At 34.9% G+C, this 17,916-nt stretch overlaps 1 protein-coding gene across 6 annotated transcripts in view; it reads left to right on the top strand.

Annotated features, from left to right (window-relative positions):
• The window catches only part of TSPAN8 (tetraspanin 8), a 31,304-nt gene extending 15,205 nt beyond the window's left edge, over positions 1 to 16,099 (top strand). For 4 of the 6 annotated variants that reach the window (XM_058191464.1, XM_058191465.1, XM_058191462.1 and 1 more), the window contains 7 exons: positions 673 to 735; positions 3,061 to 3,189; positions 6,855 to 6,929; positions 7,008 to 7,115; positions 8,587 to 8,712; positions 10,262 to 10,345; positions 15,311 to 16,098. In XM_058191464.1, the coding sequence (XP_058047447.1) occupies positions 673 to 735; positions 3,061 to 3,189; positions 6,855 to 6,929; positions 7,008 to 7,115; positions 8,587 to 8,712; positions 10,262 to 10,345; positions 15,311 to 15,364 (639 nt within the window). In that variant the 3' untranslated portion in view covers positions 15,365 to 16,098. Of the gene's footprint in view, positions 1 to 672; positions 736 to 3,060; positions 3,190 to 6,854; positions 6,930 to 7,007; positions 7,116 to 8,586; positions 8,713 to 10,261; positions 10,346 to 15,310 lie in introns of all 6 variants that reach the window. The other 2 variants (XM_058191463.1, XM_058191468.1) reach the window with 1 other exon arrangement.
• The last annotated feature ends 1,817 nt before the right edge of the window (positions 16,100 to 17,916 follow it).

Here is a 17,916-nt window from a genome sequence, read left to right as displayed (position 1 = left end):
AAATTAGTACAATTAGTTGTTAAATGAATCTGGTTTTTCCATTGACTTTGCTTATTACAAAGTTGCAAAAAGTGATCACATGACCCTGGGACCCTGCAATGGTCATAAATGTGATCATGTGATCATAGTGATGCTACAATGGTCATAAGTGTGAAAAACAGTCATAAGTCACTTTTTTCAGTGCCATTGTAACTTCAAACAGTCACTAAGTGAACTACTATAAGTTGAGGACTACCTGTAATGTCTTTTGACATTCAAAGGGAAAGGGGGAAAAACTGTGGCCCTTTATCCAGTATTTAAAAATATACTTTAAAAAAATCTAACACACTATTGAGATAAAAAAGCAAGCAGAAAAAGAATTCACAGTCTACAGTGTGTGTTATACAGAAGTCAAGAGGGCAGCATGATCTTTTTATGTGTGTCGCAAGTCATAGCAATTTTTCCAAAAACAAAATTATATTTTAAGTGAGAAATGGGCATTTTGTTGAAGACAGTATTTGGGAAAATAGATTTCTTTTATTAATAGAATCAATTTGTATATGGTGTTTGGGATTGTTAATGCATATTAAGATGGGATTTAATAATTAATAGAGAAAAAATGTTTCAGGCATCTGCATCAAGTAGTGGCTTTTTTGTTTGAGGATATTGATTTTTTTTTCTCCCTTTAACTAGATAATTGGATGTATTATTCTGGGAGTCTCTATATGGATACGTGTCAGCAAAGATACTCAAGAGGTAAATATGCTTTTTGTTTTTCAATAATAATTGGATGTGTCAACACATACTACAGCTGCATCTTCCTGGCAAGTCAAAGAAAAATAAAGTGGATAAAAATGAAATAAATTCTATAGCAGTCACCCCCTACTCTTCTTTGTGAGATCAATTTCAAGTTATAAATAAAGAATTACTTTATTTAAAAAAGAAACTTTAATGTAAAAATTATTCGTCCTACTTTAAGTAGCCATACTCAAAATATACAATGGTAAGGAGAAAGCAATTTCAAAAAGCCTCTAAAAGGAAAATTATAAAAAATTAAATATAAAAATATAACACTCTTTACAGCCTGAAATATGTTACCAGCCTATTACTGAAGTCACATAGTCACTAAGTTTGCATAGGGAAAAATAAATATCAGAAACAATAAAGATTTCAATATCACACACACAAAAGTAAATCAAGCAACTAATTGCTCATTCCTGGCTAAATATTTAACTCTGTTTTAGGGACAATGGATTATTTCAGCATGTGATTACTGTATGTTCCTCCTGGATTTTTCCAGATACTTGTTATTACAGCCTTAAATCAAAGGCACAGGATAAGTGTCATTCTTTTTGTTTCTGTGATGCCAAGATTTCTGGCTGAGGTTTTAAGAAGTCGTAAGCCTTTTCTCTATAAAAAGAAAGTTTTCCCTTAGAAAGAGAATCTTCTCTTAGAACTTAGATAGGCCGTATACCTTTGTTCGTAGCTAATTCTGTAAAAACAGGTTGGCCTCACAATAACTTCATTGAGAAATGAAGGAGATTTCCTTGTTTTAATTTTCAAAATGTAAAACTTTTTTTACATTTGGAATAAAGAATCTGAGCAAAATTTGATCCTGAGCAATCCCAAGCGGTGATGAGCCTTATCTCCCTTGCCCTCAGTTTACTCCTAGTTAAGAAAGTATATAAATTACCAGTTTAATTTAAAGTTTTAAATGTAAAAATAGGAACTTAACACTGTATTGAATGAAGGCATGAAAAGTATTCTTGAAACATATTATTCATGTGATCAGGAATAAGATGCAAATAATTACCTTTTAAAATCTTTTTGTGAAACGGTTTACAATATTGGTGTCAGCTATACAAATTAATTTTAATCCAAATTTAATGAAGGTATGGGCAACTGTTGCAATTCTATACCAGCAATGTACTAATATCACATTCTTCTCCTATATTAGTTTTTTAATATTAAAAATATCCAGCTTGACTTCTGCTGCCTTCATGGACAGCATCCATGTAGTTTATAAAAGAGATTTCTGTGGGTTTTCTCAGCTTGTTAATCTACACTACAATCCTAGAATTTCCTAGTTTGTTTTAACCAGCCAGGTACTGCTATGCCTGACTCTGTTTTAAGTTTTTCAGGATCTAATAAATTAATAATCTGCCACCTATTTTTGCTCTGTGGCATAAAGGCATTAATTAGCAAATGCCAGTTAGATTGCTGCCCTTAATACTGTGAATTTATGTGTTTGCCATGTGACATAATTCAATAGCAACCAGGAGATTGTGCTGGACCAACAAATGACTTATCCTCTGGAAATAAAATGACTTTTTTATTTGAGTTTGTATTGAAATGCCCTTTCCAGGAATTTTCATCTCCTAATGATCAGACAGATTAATTTTCCTCATCATGATGTGTATCTACTGTTCTTTCAGGTGATTAGAAGTTAAAAACTCCTAATACATAATGACACATAATCAATTAATCAATTCTAGGAATATTTGTGTACACCTTTAGTCTGATCAGGCTAAATGTGTTCTGGTTCATTCAAGATGATTTGAGTGTTGTTATTTTTTTACTTGTACTATTGATTTGATTTGATTTTGCTTTCCTAAGTTATTTGTATATATACATTTATTTTTATTAGCTTTTGATTATAATATATGGGTTTGTTTGCCACCAAAGAAACAAACTGACACTGAAAATGCAGGATATGAGTAACACATAAATATTCATCATTCTGTTCTAATCTGGGAATTTATAATCTGCTGTATTGTCTAAAAACCAGGCAATCCCACTTCTGTATAAACCGTTTCAGTATATCTCACTCGTACTGAAGCAATCTGCTGCCTTCTCTGGAGTTCCGGCACTAGAGCAATGTCCCTGGGTGCTGAACAATCAGAATGAAATGCCATGACTGAGAGTATTGCCTTAGGGCAAAGTAGTTTGCTGATAATATGACTTATGTCTATAAATAATAGAGAGCTGTTCATTTGCTCCGAGCTTCCTTTTTAGATTACCTTTAGCTTCCTTAACTATTTCACTGATTGTATCTGAATCCTTGTATTTATCTTTTTACAGGAATTCAAAACAGACTCAAGCATGGTTTCTGCTGTTAATCTCCTCATTGCTGTGGGCTCAGTCATTATGGTCCTTGGGTTTCTAGGTTGCTGTGGTGCCATGAAGGAGAGTCAGTGCATGCTCCTCCTGGTAGAGTTTCAATTTCTGTAATGTTTTCTTCGCCAATGTTTTCAAAGCAATACCCTGCATGTATTTATCTTGTTGGACAAATTGTCTTGGTTGGTAGGTAGGTAGAAATTCGAATACTAATATGAACTTTGATTACAGATTACATAGACTACATACTGTCAGCATTTCAGAAAACCCACTCCCCAAGGAAAAACTCCGAAGCAGGCATCTTTCAAAGTTCTTTTACTAGGATAGGTAAACTGGCACATCTGGGAAAATCCAAATCTGAGAGATCTGGATTTTCCTTCAGTAAATCAAACCCCAAAACCATCCCCCTGATTCCTCTGCTGATCACATGCTCCAATTGCCAACCGTCCCATCTCGATACATCACTCCGACCACTCCTTCTCCAGCTGCAGGACCGGCCTGACCTTGACCGGCAGGAAGAATGTTATTGTGTCCAATAGGTCCCTCTACTAAATCCCCCCTCCTACTTTCCAACACATGAGAAAGTGGCAGCACGGAAGCTTCCGGCCTAGTATGGCTTCCAAAACTGACACATACATTATGAACACCTATTTTGAAGAAGGCAAGAAAGGAACCTGAACCAAGTAGATTTCAGAATAAAAATAAAAGGCTGCTGCTATCTGAATGTTTGTCGTAACTGCTTTTCTCCAATGCAGTCATTTTTGGGATATCCTAATTCTTAATTCTATAGGGACACGGTGGCTCAGGGGGTAGGATGTTGAGCTTGTCGATCGAAAGGTCGGCAGCTCAGCGGTTCGAATCCCTAGTGCTGCCGTGTAACGGGGTGAGCTCCTGTTACTTGTCCCAGCTTCTGCCAACCTAGCAGTTTCAAAAGCACATAAAAATGCAAGTAGAAAAAATAGGGATTGTTATGTTCGGGCAATGAAGAGGCAGGAGACGATACAAGTGACAACAGCTCTTTGGTTTATTGTGATCCCAGCAAAAACCAACAGGCAAAACCCCTCTTTAAATAGTATTTTGGCTGAGGCATCAGCCAATCAGCAACGTGCAATTTCCTGCCCAAATTTCCCTCCTGAAATTCAAATACATTACAGAGACCACCTTTGGTGTTGAGTCATGCCGGCCACATGACTATGGAAACGTCTTCGGACAGCGCTGGCCATTCGGCTTTGAAACGGAGATGAGCACTGCCCCCTAGAGTTGGGAACGACTAGCACATATGTGCAAGGGAAACCTTTACCTTTACCTTAATTCTTAATTCAATTCAGTATTTACGTAAGGCTGTCCTTCACAAAAAAGAAAAGGTGCTGATTTCTTCATAGGCTTCATAATGTGGATTCTGCTACATCAGTGGTAGTCAACCTGGTCCCTACCACCCACTAGTGGGCGTTCCAGCTTTCATGGTGGGTGGTAGGAGTTTTGTCTGATACTGAAGCACTTTCCTTTTTTTTAATTTAATTGACTTTTTTTAAAAAAATCATAGCATTATTTAAAAACATTTTCATTCGGTTTTCATAAAATTCCCTGTAACAATTTAAATTTCTGAAAATATACTATTTGTATCACCCACGCATAACTTTAGTTCATGTTACAGAAGTGAAACAAAATGGCGCTATAGTGCATCCCAGAATAGCTCGTGCATCTTCCCCCACACCACCCAGCTGTAACAGACAAGCAGAGCTGGTAGCCAGTGGCCCCCCCACCCAAACCCAATCTAAGATGCACAAGATGCATGCTCAGACAACAATACATGGCACATTACTGTGGAACCGGTGGTCGGTTAGAAAATCTTGCTACTAACAGAGATACAAAAGTGGGCGGTAGGTATAAAAAGGTTGACTACCCCTGTGCTACATCATAATACTATTTCAGTAATCCCTCCAAAATGGCATGTTCCTCAGAGGTAACATAGAAGTAAAGGACTGTATATGGTGCCAGATTGTTTCCCTGGTTCTCCTTAAATTGCTTTTGAGTTGAACTGTGGTAATCTTGGCACTCAGTGTTTTTCTTACTTGGGGAAAGTGGGGAAACTGAAAGTCAGGGGCTTGGAATATTTATAGGCTGTCATTATTGATCTCAGTTTTCCCAATTCTTCAGAAAGGATATAGGACAGGGGTCTGCAAACTTGGCTCTTTTAAGACTTGTGGACTTCAACTCCCAGCTTTGCTGGCTGAGGAACTCTGTCTTAAAAGAGCCAAGTTTGCAGACCCCTGATATAGGACAACTGAGACAGAGCTACATTTGCATGTGATCTATATGGGTAACTCTGTTTAGTATCTAAGTGCAGTCTCTAACTTTCAGATATCTAAAATAAGCCTACAACATACGCAGTCTCTGTAATCTGCTAATGTGGGACTTCTGCGTGCATAGAAATTAGGATCAGAGCTACTGACTGTATCCTTAATTTCTTTACCATATACTGTATTTATTCATTTAATGCTGTTCATTATAAAAATTTATATACCATCTTTGTGTTTATCCCAACATTCCAAGTAATTATAACACCACATAATACAAAGTGTTAAACTAAAGCTATACAATTACAATTAAAAGCAATAATTAAAATATTTAATAAAGAAAACATGCCTTTACCATTTTCCTAAATAAACATCCCTTAATGTGGGAGCCACAGAAGAGGCTTTTCCCCAAAAACCCACCAGTTAGCTTTGGTAGGCAGCTTCTGAAATAACTGGGCAGTTTGTAGATAATCTCAGATGCTGTATCCTTGCACCAGACAAAAGCTTGCCCTGCCTCCATGATTCCATACATTTCATCACCTGGACAGATATAATCAGTCCTAGAAAGCAAATTCAGTCTCAATGGATGTATTTATTTTGGTGGGTGTTGTAATAAAGGCAGGTTTGTAGATACCAAAAGAGAAGAATTTCACAAAACTCTTTAAGAAATTTTAAGTAGCTATATGTCAGCAATAAAATTAAGATTTTTTTCCCCTTTTCCTCTCCTGATATTCCTTTCTACTTCAACATTGGTTTTAATAAATCATTTTCATACTATCTTGTAAAAAACAAGTTTGACTTTTGTGAAGCTTCCTATTTTAATCCAACATTGTCCATCATCCTTGTTAAATAGTGATCTCTCTATAATTATTTATGCCTAATCAGAATTATGAGTGACATTTTGGGGGAACTTACTTAAGAGATGCTTAGGTTTTAACCTAAGTATGACAAACTAGGGTTAATCATAAGTGTTGTTACATGTATTAAAGTATACATGGTGTACTTTGACTAGTTATTCAAAAATGCTATAATTACCATATAAGCAAGCACATATCATTTAAAGGAAGCAATTCATTATTCTAATGGATGGAGAACAATATGACATCCTGCTTTGTAAAAATTATTTTCTAGAGATAATGCAGCTTTGTTTCAGAATTATGTACAATTATAGTATATATTGAATTATGTAATTCCCTTAATTTTAGTTTTTCCTCTATACATAAAAATTTGTATATTCTTAAAATGTCTCTTATGTACAACTTTTGAACATTGCCTATACTCACATTCTGATTTCAAAAATCTGTCTTTTGTAACGAGTGCCTTTTCAACGGATTTTGTTTCATTTTGTAAACATCTTATAATATTGTAAACCATTTTAGAACATTTACAAAAAGAAGCAGCATGTAAATACACCTTCCTGGAACTGAGATAATTATTATTTTTTTTATTTTTTCCCACTAGTTTTTCATTGGACTACTGATGATTCTGCTTCTTCAAATTATAGCAGGCATTTTGGGAGCAGTATATAAATCTCAGGTATTTCATTCTTCAATCTTATTAAGTTATGTAGTAATTAAATTACATAAGCTGATTGTATCATCTGTTCATTTGCAGTTTGAAGGCGTCCTAAACCAGACCCTCGAGAAAGAAATTGATGCATTGAAACTTGCTACAACTAAGGAGAAGGATATTCTGGAAGGTTTCCACAAACTTGAGATAAAGGCAAATTAAGTTCATTAATATTTACTATTTTTACTCCCCTTGTTCCAACATCTTAAAATCAAACTATGTTTGAAAACCATTGTCACTCCCAATTTCACAATAGCAAATACATATCAAGCTTTATTGAATACAAATAATCTGTAAAAAAAAATGACTGACTCCTAGAAACATTAATGAGCTGAGAAAATGATGTGCGTATTTGGTATTCCAGGCAATGTTAGATAACTATAACCTACTAGAGCCTGTTTATGACAATGCTGACTTCTCAAGAATTCTGTTTTCAAGCTGCAGATTAGTGTTTCTCAACATTGGCAACTTTGACATGTGGACTTCAACTTCCAGAATTCTGGGAGTTGAAGTCCACATGTCTTAAATTTGTCAAGGCTGAGAAATACTGTTGTAGATTGTTTAGAGATTAGCAGGCAGCAATACATACAGTGTCTATTTATTTTATTTTATTTATTTATTTGTCAATCATATATAAGATAACAGGTAAAAGTATAAACATAATTTGGATACATGAAAAGAGTAAGTAAAAAAGGAATATTAGGAAAGAGACGGTAGGCACGCGGGTGCACTTATGCATGCCCCTTACAGACCTCTTAGGAATGGGGTGTGGTCAACAGTAGACAGTTTAAGCTTAAAGTTTTGGGGGTTTGGGGAAGAAACTACAGAATCAGGTAGTGCATTTCAGGCATTGACCACTCTGTTGCTGAAGTCATATTTTCTGCAATCAAGTTTGGAGTGGTTTACCTTGAGTTTGTATCTATTGTGTGCTCGTGTATTGTTGTGGTTGAAGCTGAAGTAGTCATTGACAGGTAGAACATTGTAGAACACTTCTGACTGTTAATTTTTGTTTTTAATTAGCAGGAAAAAGAATAACCATTTTAATTTGGTTTGAAGGTAGCATTGACATAGGGATGTGGGAAGACGGGCAAGTGAAAATGCATGTATCATGATATCACATCACAAATTCATCCATCCATCCATCCACTCACATCCATGCTAGCTTCTTACATTGGGATGCATGTACAGAATAACGGTTTCAAGCATAACTATGGTGTATATCTATAGTTAGTAGATGCCAAGGGATGCCAAAAATCCTTTAGAGCTAGGCTTTTATATTTAATCTCTTTTCTTTTCCAGTCTTCTGATCAAAGAAGTATTGCCCGCATATTCATGCTGATTTTTCTAATTTTACAAGATGTAAAATATAACATAAAATTTCTGTCACTGTATTTTAAACAGCTAATCTCAGTTTTCTGCAGAAGTGGCTATAAATTCATCAAATTTCCTTTCTTCGTGTCAATGAATGGTATATACCTCTTGCATGGCCTTTATATGGGAAGAATATTCAGCAAAGTTGATGGAGAACTGAAAAGACTGCAGTAAAGAAAAGACTGCTTTGCTGCTTATGAGTCAGAAGAATTAGTTTACCAAACTAAACTCTTCATTATTGTTTTTCTTATAGTACAAATGTTGTGGCATGCTTAAGGGACAATCAGATTGGGGACAAAACCTTATTCCTTACCATGGATGTGAATGTAATCAGACAGACATAGGTACAAGTTATTGTGTTGGAAAACAGTATGCAAAGGTAAGAAAAAAATAGCATAAGTACATCAATGACTATTAGGTTTAGTGGCCATTTGTGGTCTCCAGATTCATATATAATGGAATCATTCTAGGGAACAATAAAGCAGGATGATTATCAGGCATTGATTGGATGTTTATATTTCTGCCCTATTCTTCATCTAGGAAGCATCCTGGTTAGGGGAAAGCTAATGAAAACAATAATTATTATAATTTGCATTTCTGTTACTACTTTGTTTGTTTGTTTGTTTGTTTTCTGTTGTCTTCAAATCAGTATTAATTTCTATCAACTACCTGGGCAGGTCCGTGGAGTTCTCTTGGCAAGATTTCAGAAGTGTTTTGCTATTACTTCCTTCCTTATGCCGAAAGTGATTGGCCTAAGGTCATCCAGATATTTTCATCTTTAAGGCAGAACTAGAACTCACAATCTCATGCTTTCTAGCCCAGTGGTTTTAAATAGTGCTGTATTATGCCAAAATGGGTAAATATTTATTTTTTAAGATCCTTCCTTCAAGCATTGGGGCAAGATATTATGCAAATCATTTGTAGAGCCTGTTATATGTTATGTGAGTTACTGATTCAAAAACTAATATAAGCTTGTAGCTTTTTAAACAGCAGATTCTTTTAAAAAATGTTTCTAATGTTAGATATCAGAGTCAGTTGATGAATAAGCAGTCATATAAATAAACACATGAATGAATACTTTAGTAAGTTGATTCTTTAATACTGACATGTCTTTTCTTCAGGTTTACACCAAACATGGTGAAAGTTGAGCTATTTTAATAAATAGCAGAGAGAGGTTGTGTTCTCTCTTGTGTAATATCCAAAGCATTTCTCTCAAATTTTTGGACATGCATGTTGCTCTTTTATATTCCAGAATAAGTACAAATATACCAAAGTCTTCCTTTATATAATGATGTACAATCTACTATCTAACAATAAATTGATAACGCTTCTAAAACAATGCATGATGGATTGATGAAGGCGTGTGAAAATACTCACACTGTAAATAATTGAGAGACAAATTAGACTAATATTCATTTACTTAATGGTTACCACAGTTGGCAGTTCCCATCAAATTCTATAGGCCAACTTGCTTTTATGCATTTTTCACATTTCTTCCACATAAAATATGGAATTCATAGAAAATTCCCAAGTAGCTCAGGCATTCACTAGCCTTAGTGCTTGGTTTCTTAAAGAGCTGTTTCGTCTGATTGACTTTCTAAACCTGGATGGAACCAATTATCAAAACTGTTTTGCTTCTTAAATGTTTCCATTGTAATACTTATCAAAAACAATTCAGCTCTTATTTATTTATTCAATTTATTACCCACTTTTTCATTACAATTATAAAAATCTCACAGCAGATCTTGGAAGTTTAAAGAAATGAAATTATGTTACTCATTTCTCCTTTGCCAGCAAAATACTAGCAAATTAAGTAAAATAATTAATTTAATACCAACAAAATTAATCTAAATTTATAGCATGGCTATTGGTTAAAATAGCTGATGCATGTGTGATTTATACCATTTTTGTCTTTGCCTTTCTTTCAGACTTGTGCAACTGTAGTTATGGAAATATTCAAGAAAAATATGGTTATAGTTATGGGGATAGCATTTGGACTGGCATTTATTGAGGTACACTAATAAAATCTTATTTCAATCTGTTATGATATTGCAAGCTATCATTTCATTGTAGTACACCAAATTGTATGGTTGTGGTTGATCAAGTCTTGTTAAAGGATAAGCATACCTCAACAGTATTGATAGTGATTTGATGGTGAATATTTCTGCATGTTCAGAAAAGGGCTGCTGCTAGGTTGCCACCTTCCATGTTCTGGATTCAAAAGTCCCGCCAATTTTTTTGGGGGGGGATGGAGTCTTTAGAAATTAGAACATAAAAGATTGGGCCCACTGAATAAATGGAGTCCTTTCTGTTGCATATTCCTACTTCTTACCCAGGTAAATAGGAAAATCCTGACTGTGAATTATATGAAAAATAGCTGAGAACTGAACAAAGTCCTGCCCAATAGTAGCCATGAGTGGGATCTTACAGGACTCTATAAGTCAGCCTCCTGAATTGTGTAGTTCAATAAATAGAAGAAATAAGAAAAGAAGCTGTGTATTCTGATAGACTTCCTGTTGAGTAAACAGAGCTGATACAGAGATTGCAAATAACATACAAGGTAAACAATGGAGTGAACCACTAAGTAAAATAATTTAAAAATGGTCAAAGAGTTAAAGGGAGATATCCCTAAACATTTCCCCTCTATTCAAAAACAAGCAGAGTAGAGGAATCAAATAAATGAGAGGGATCTGGTTGTCCTGGTGGATCACTGCTTAAGTATGAGTCAGTACTGTGCTGCAGCTGTCAACAAAACCAAAGCAGTCCTAGGCTGCATCAACAGAGGGATAGCATCAAAATTGCAAGAAGTTTTTGTTTGTTTGTTTAGATTCCTCTTTAATATTCTTAAAACAATTGATACAATATATTTGTAAGACCCCAAAACAGTGATTCATGCAATAATAAAATTAACAGCCTCCTCTAAAGACAGGTAGGAGATAATCATCCATGACTTGAGAGATAACCTGTCTTGGACTGGATCAAACTATGCCATTTGTAGAACTAATAATAGTGCTGCCAGCATTGCTACCATATCACTGGATTATTGTTTCTGTATTGAATCTTTGTCTCAGGTTAATACACATGGATTTTTAATCAGTCCTTGATTTTTCTATTCAAATTAAGAGGTTTTTTAAGAAACTTAATTAGTTCGTCAGGTTTTATTGGGGCGGGGGGTGGGGGGTGGAGCAGTTGAGTCAATCTTGCATCCTGGAGATTGCTTGGAAAAATCCCTAAAGTTTTCTGATAATATTTCAAAAGTGATTTACCATTATTTCCTTTGTAGACTCAAAGAGAAAGTGACTGACTCAGGTACCTAAGGTGGGAAAAAAAGTCACTGTCTCGCAGTTTCTAGCTTGATGCTTTAACCCCTACACCCAAACCCTGTTTTACAAAAAACAAGAAAGAATAATGATAATATTAACATAATTAAAGTGCAGTAAAAATAAGACTTTAAATTTTAATGTGATCTCTGTAATAATGGAATTCTTGTGAGAAAATATTTTAATTCAAATATGAGAACCTGCCTTTTTATGATTTCATTAATGCTGTGGTGGGTTTTGGATAAGGCCCAGGAGTTGGATGTTAATCCAGTTTATTCAATAACAAGAATTTGAACTTGAAACTACAAAAATGAGGTGGGTTCGATTAGAATAAGGAGTGAAGTACAAACAAACAAAACATAAAGGATTTTTTTAAAAAATGGAAAAGGAAACTTAGCTTCATTTACTTTTACAGATAGATTCTTAGTCTCCTATATCTTAATTTACAGAAAAAGATGTAAAACATACAGCTCGTTTAACAGTTAATAGTTAGCTCTGCAGATAACAGTTGCTTGGATCTCTGAATTTCCCATTGTAAATGTTTGGCAACTTATTACTATAGCGGGCTCTTTTGTAAGGGTAAAGTCTTCACTGGGTGAGGCAAAAATTTATATTGAGGAAGGCTATTGGTTCTTTTCCTCTTTGGTTTGTGTTTTTGTTTTAATCTCTGCTATTCAATTGAGATATCATGTTTTCTGTCTCAAAATGAGAGTTGTTTTCAAGTGTAGTAGTTAGTGAAGGCATCAAAGGCTGAAGATTATTTACTTCTCCTACAGTTGATGTACAACAGCCATACTATTTATTTATTTATTTATTTATTTATTTATTTATTTATTTATTTATTTATTTATTTATTTTGTTGAGTATATATTAGATAATATATATATAAGTATAAGCATGAATTGAATACATAAAATGAATACAGTTAAAGGGAACATTAGGACAGGGACTGTAGGCACGCTGGTGCTTTTATGCACGCCCCTTACAGACCTCTTAGGAATGGGATGAGGTCAACAGTAGACAGTCTTAGGTTAAAATTTTGGGGGTTTTGGGATGAGACCACAGAGTCTGGTAATGCATTCCAGGCATTAACAACTCTGTTACTGAAGTCATATTTTCTGCAATAGAGTTTGGAGCGGTTCACTAAGTTTGAACCTATTGTGTGCTCGTGTATTGTTGTGGTTGAAGCTGAGGTAGTCATTGACAGGCAGGACATTGTAGCAGATGATTTTATGAGCTATGCTTAGGTCATACTGAAGACAGTGTAGTTCTAAATTTTCTAAATCCAGAATTTCAAGTCTGGTGGCATAAGGTATTTTGTTGCAAGCAGAGGAGTGGAGGACTCTTCTTGTGAAACATTTCTGGACGCGGTCAATTGTATTAATGTCCAATATGCAGTGCGGGTTCCAGATAGATGAGCTGTATTTGAGAATTGGTCTAGCAAATGTTTTGTATGCTCTAGTTAGTAGTGTAATATTACTGGAGAAGAAGCTACGCAAGATTAGGTTTACAACTTTTAATGTCTTTTAGCGATGTTGTTACAGTGGGCTTTGGCACTTAGATCATTTGATATGAGTACTCCAAGGTCCTTGACAGAGTGAGGGTCATCTACAAGGTCATGTCCTCTTAGCTTGTATTTTGTGTTCTGATTCTTTTTGTCAGTGTGTAAGACAGAGTATTTGTTGATTGAGATTTGGAGTTGCCAATTTTTTGACCATTCCGACACAAAGTCGGATCTTTTTAAAGGATAGCAGCATTGTTGGTAGTGTTAAATAATTTAACATCATCAGCGAAGAGAACGCAGTTACTTATAATATGATCACAAAGGTCATTTATGTATAGTATGAAGAGTGTTGGTACTAGAATGCTGCCTTGGGGGACATCGCTATTAACAGGTGCAGGATTTGATAGGGTGCTCCCTATTTTGACCACTTGTCTGTTTGACAGGAATGCAGTTTGACAGGAATGCAATCCAATTATGGAGGGGTCATGTATCATTGAATTAACGGCTTTACAGAAGTCTATGTAAATTGCATCTATTGCTTTGCCCTGATCAAGGTTTGTAGTCCATATGTTTTTGCAGTGTAGAAGTTGTAGATTACAGGATATTCTTTTTCTGAAACCAAATTGTTTATTAGAGAGTAGGTTATTTGTTTCTAGGTGGAGGGCAATGGATTGGTTGATCATTGATTCCATGACTTTGCAGGTAACGCAGCATAAAGAGATTGGTCTGTAATTTTTGACTAGGCTGGGGTCTCCTTTTTTGAAGATAGGGATGACCGTGGCTAGTGACCATAGGCTGGGTAGGAAGCTGGTTCTGAAAGATTTTTGAAAGATTATGCTTAGTGGAAATCTTTTTTAAGAAGTATGCTCATAGTCCATCAATAGATAGATAGAGATGGTTTCAGTTTAGGTAGTGCCTTTTCAACATTATCTTCTGTGAAATCTATTTGTGTTAGATCATTGTAGTCATTAGTGGTACGACTAGAGAATGTTGGGCATGAGCCATTGCTGTTTACAAAGACTGAGCCAAAGAATGTGTTAAAGAGGTTTGCTTTAATTGTTCATCATTGCATTCTTTACTGTTAGGTCCTTTTAGGGGTGGGATGGATCTCGAGTCTTTAAATTTGTTGTTTACAAAATTATAGAAGGCGCAATTGGATTTTGTGCACAGAAGGTTCTATAACTAGTTCTTTTAGAATGAATTCCAAATACCTTTATTTGTGCAACAGTAAAGCAGACTTGCCTTAATGACTGCCTCGTTTTATGTAGTGTTGTTTAGTGTTTGTTTCAATTATTGATTATAAAAATGTAGTCAGAGTTCTGATTTTTTTAGATCTTCATAAACATGTGGTAGCTTCCAAGTGTTTATGAAGAGCTAGAAAAATAATCAATTTTAAAACTCCAAAATTCCATTTGATGGTCAGTTTCAATTTTACTTAAAGCAACACATATATTAATGTGCTCCAATTTCTACTTTAATTTGTTATAAACATTTTGTTAAATTGAAGTGACCAGTTATCTAGAACAGCAATTTCCCACATTTATAATAACAGTTGCACAAGGATTCAAATTTCAAATATTATGGCACCTTCAACACAAACCATTTTTAAAAAATCTTTTTATAATATTCCTTCCATGGTAATATACTCTATGGATTTGAAATAGTGAACATTCCATGAACATTTATGCAAGAATATATTAGTTATTCAATTATGCAAGATTGTTGTTTTGCTTTAATTTATTATAGAAATGCAAGTAATTCATATCTTTATGAGTAAGGTTTCTAAGAATTCCAATGTTGACAGGAAGCAGTATGAAAAATCTTTTCAGCTCTGAAGAAATCTGATATCGTTCCCACAAATGTTGCAATATAAGGCATAAGTAAGAATCTCACAACTTGTCTTCACCCATTAAAACAATCCATCTTTCAGAATACGTTGAGGTTTCCTATGCTGCAATATACATGGGTTTCATTAAAATCCCCCTATCTGAAAGTCATATCTCTAAATGGTGTTGGAAGCAATCTTTAACATAGCAGATCCATTAGTACATGCAAAATCCAAGAATTTTGCAAACAAAATGTTCTTGCTGTGTACTGAACTGTTACTGAAGTTGCCAAACAATGCATCTTAAACATCTTTCTTTCTTTTTCAGATTGTTGGCATGGTGTTTTCAATGACCCTTTACTGCCAGATCCAGAACAAATGAAAACAAGGAAATCATCAGCCAAATGAGAAAGCTTTGTAGATCGAGGAATTGGATCTGTAGTTGGATTAAAAAAAAAAAAAAGCACCACAAACAATTTGTATTTGGGATGTTGGTAATTTGTAACCTATCTGACTACTCAAAAAAAAAAAAAAAAAGATCACTGCTCTATATTGTGCTGACCCAATACATTGTTTTCCACTCATCTGTTTTCTGAATTAAAGTTGATGCGTACTTAACCAATTTCAACTAAAAGTTATTTGCTTTATATATGTCCACACCCACACATAAACATACCTCCCCCAAAAAATTCTTGCTTCCCAACTGTGCATGCAGAGACTCATAGAATATTTTTCCCCTTAAAAATGCTGAAATGCTGTGAAATGAAACCTTTGAACAAATTGATCTAATAGTTTGTCCAATCAGTCCAATGGACTTAGATTATCTACATGAGTACAGATTGGCTTGAAAGAGGCAAGTAAATTTTTAACAATAAGATCTGAAAAGCTGGAGCGGGCAGTCTCTAAATGTTGGATTTTATGGTTGTTTTTCCATACCACATAGTCTCCATAGCTGTTAGAATTAAATGTTACTTTTTCTGAAGAGAAACTAAGACTTTATTTGTGGCACTATTTCATAATTTAGGAGTAGTTATTTAACAAGCATAGCTTACTGAACCGTGTATACTTATTTATTTTATTTATTGATAAAATTTATTGGCCACCCATCTTACCACAGGATACCTCTGGACAGCTTACAGTCAAAAAAATCTATCTATCTATCTATCTAATCTATCTATCTATCTATCTATCTATCTATCTATCTATCTATCTATCTATCTATCAACATAAATAACCATTAAATGTTAAATTATGCTGAGCTAGTTGTTAATCTCTTGCTAAGAAACCAAGAGAATTTTACCATTGTTCAGCCATTTGATAACCCGCCTTTTCAATAATGAACATATAACACGTAACTTCTGGCGGGGGGCGGGGAAGCAGCACTCATAAGCACATGTACAGTTGTAGCAATGGTGGATTGCTACCAGTTTGGTCCAGATCTTGCAAACCGGCAGTAACGGTGGCAGTAACGGTGGCCCACCTTCCCGGATGTCATCACAGATGCTCTGCACATGCGCAGAAGTGCCACGCGTGAGCGCTCCCATTGCAAACCAGTAGCAAGGGTAAGTGGAACCCACCCCTGAGTTGTAGGAACATTTACATAGCATGTTTACATACTATGTGTATTGGGGCAGGTTTCAAAACCCATCACTACAGGTTTTCTTGTGGGTGTGCGCACAAGCTCACACATAAAACTTCTGCGCATGCGCAGAAGCATCTGGGGGGGGCAGAGCCTCCTGCTGCCACCACTACCGGTTCGCCCGATCCAGAGTGAACCGGTAGCAACCCACCACTGATATATATCTATAGCTAGGTAGGCAGTAAAGAGGATTCCTATGTTGCTGATGCTAAAATCACTCTTCTGTGCTTTGATCCCATTTACATTGTCATTCTTCCAATGCATGGCTATAAGTTAGACCTGATATTAAAAACATATGTCCAAGGTCTTCAGGTGTAATTTGAGCATTGAGAGAAAACTGCTAAAACATGTATAATTTTGTGCACCAATGAGCTCTTCAGAATTTAAAGAACTTCTCATTAATATTTATGAGGATTAATATTTATTGCCAATCTCCCTTACATGCTTACAGTTGTCCAAAAGCTGATTGTGCTAACTTCAAAGCAGTACTTGTTTTCTGACCTGTAAACATTTCTGGAACATAATTAAAGGTTCATCAAATTCCACAGTTTTATATAAAATTTGTTAATCTGATCTTTGTAATTGCTATGAAATACATATTATTCAGTTTTACTCTGTTTCCTAACAATCTATCTTTAGAATGCCAAGACATTGTACTCTGCTTACTTGGATAGCAACCAAAATTTGTTTTGATCTATCAATCAGCAGAAGGAGCAGATTGGCCAAGAGTCTCATTTTAAAAAAATATCAGAACAGAAACAAAATTTCAGATTTTGATTTATTACTATTAGTAACAATACTCTTCCAATGTTTAATAAAGTTATCCTGTTATATTAAAAGTCAACCTATGAAAAGAAATTTTATGAGTTTTATAGGGATTACATCTAATTTTTTTAGGGCGCACAGGGGCATTCCTGAAGCATACATTTCAAGTAAATGGATAAGTTTGGTAAAATATTGGAGGTCGAGCATCAGTCAAGGAGAAAAAAGTATGGGACTTGTAATAAGGGAGGATATGTTTTCCAAAACAGGAACAATTTACCCTACATGCCTTTATAATTAGACTATTTTAGGGCTTTTAAAGTATCTTGCACTAACCAGAGAAGATACACCTGTAGGCTCCTTTCATACATATACAAAATTTGGATTTATTTATTTATTTTGCAATGTTTGCTTTATGCATAGGACTTTCTACTAGGTGTGCTTTTTAGTGTTCAACTTTCTCCACTATTTTTAAATGCAGCTTTCTCAAATACATGTTAGGTTATATGAACTTTTCTTGCTCCATATGATGA

This window comes from Ahaetulla prasina, chromosome 7, assembly GCF_028640845.1.
Source record: "Ahaetulla prasina isolate Xishuangbanna chromosome 7, ASM2864084v1, whole genome shotgun sequence".
NCBI classification, from domain to species: Eukaryota; Metazoa; Chordata; class Lepidosauria; order Squamata; family Colubridae; genus Ahaetulla; species Ahaetulla prasina.
The sequence above is the reverse complement of the archived record's forward strand: the minus strand, read 5'-3'. Positions and strand labels throughout refer to the sequence as shown.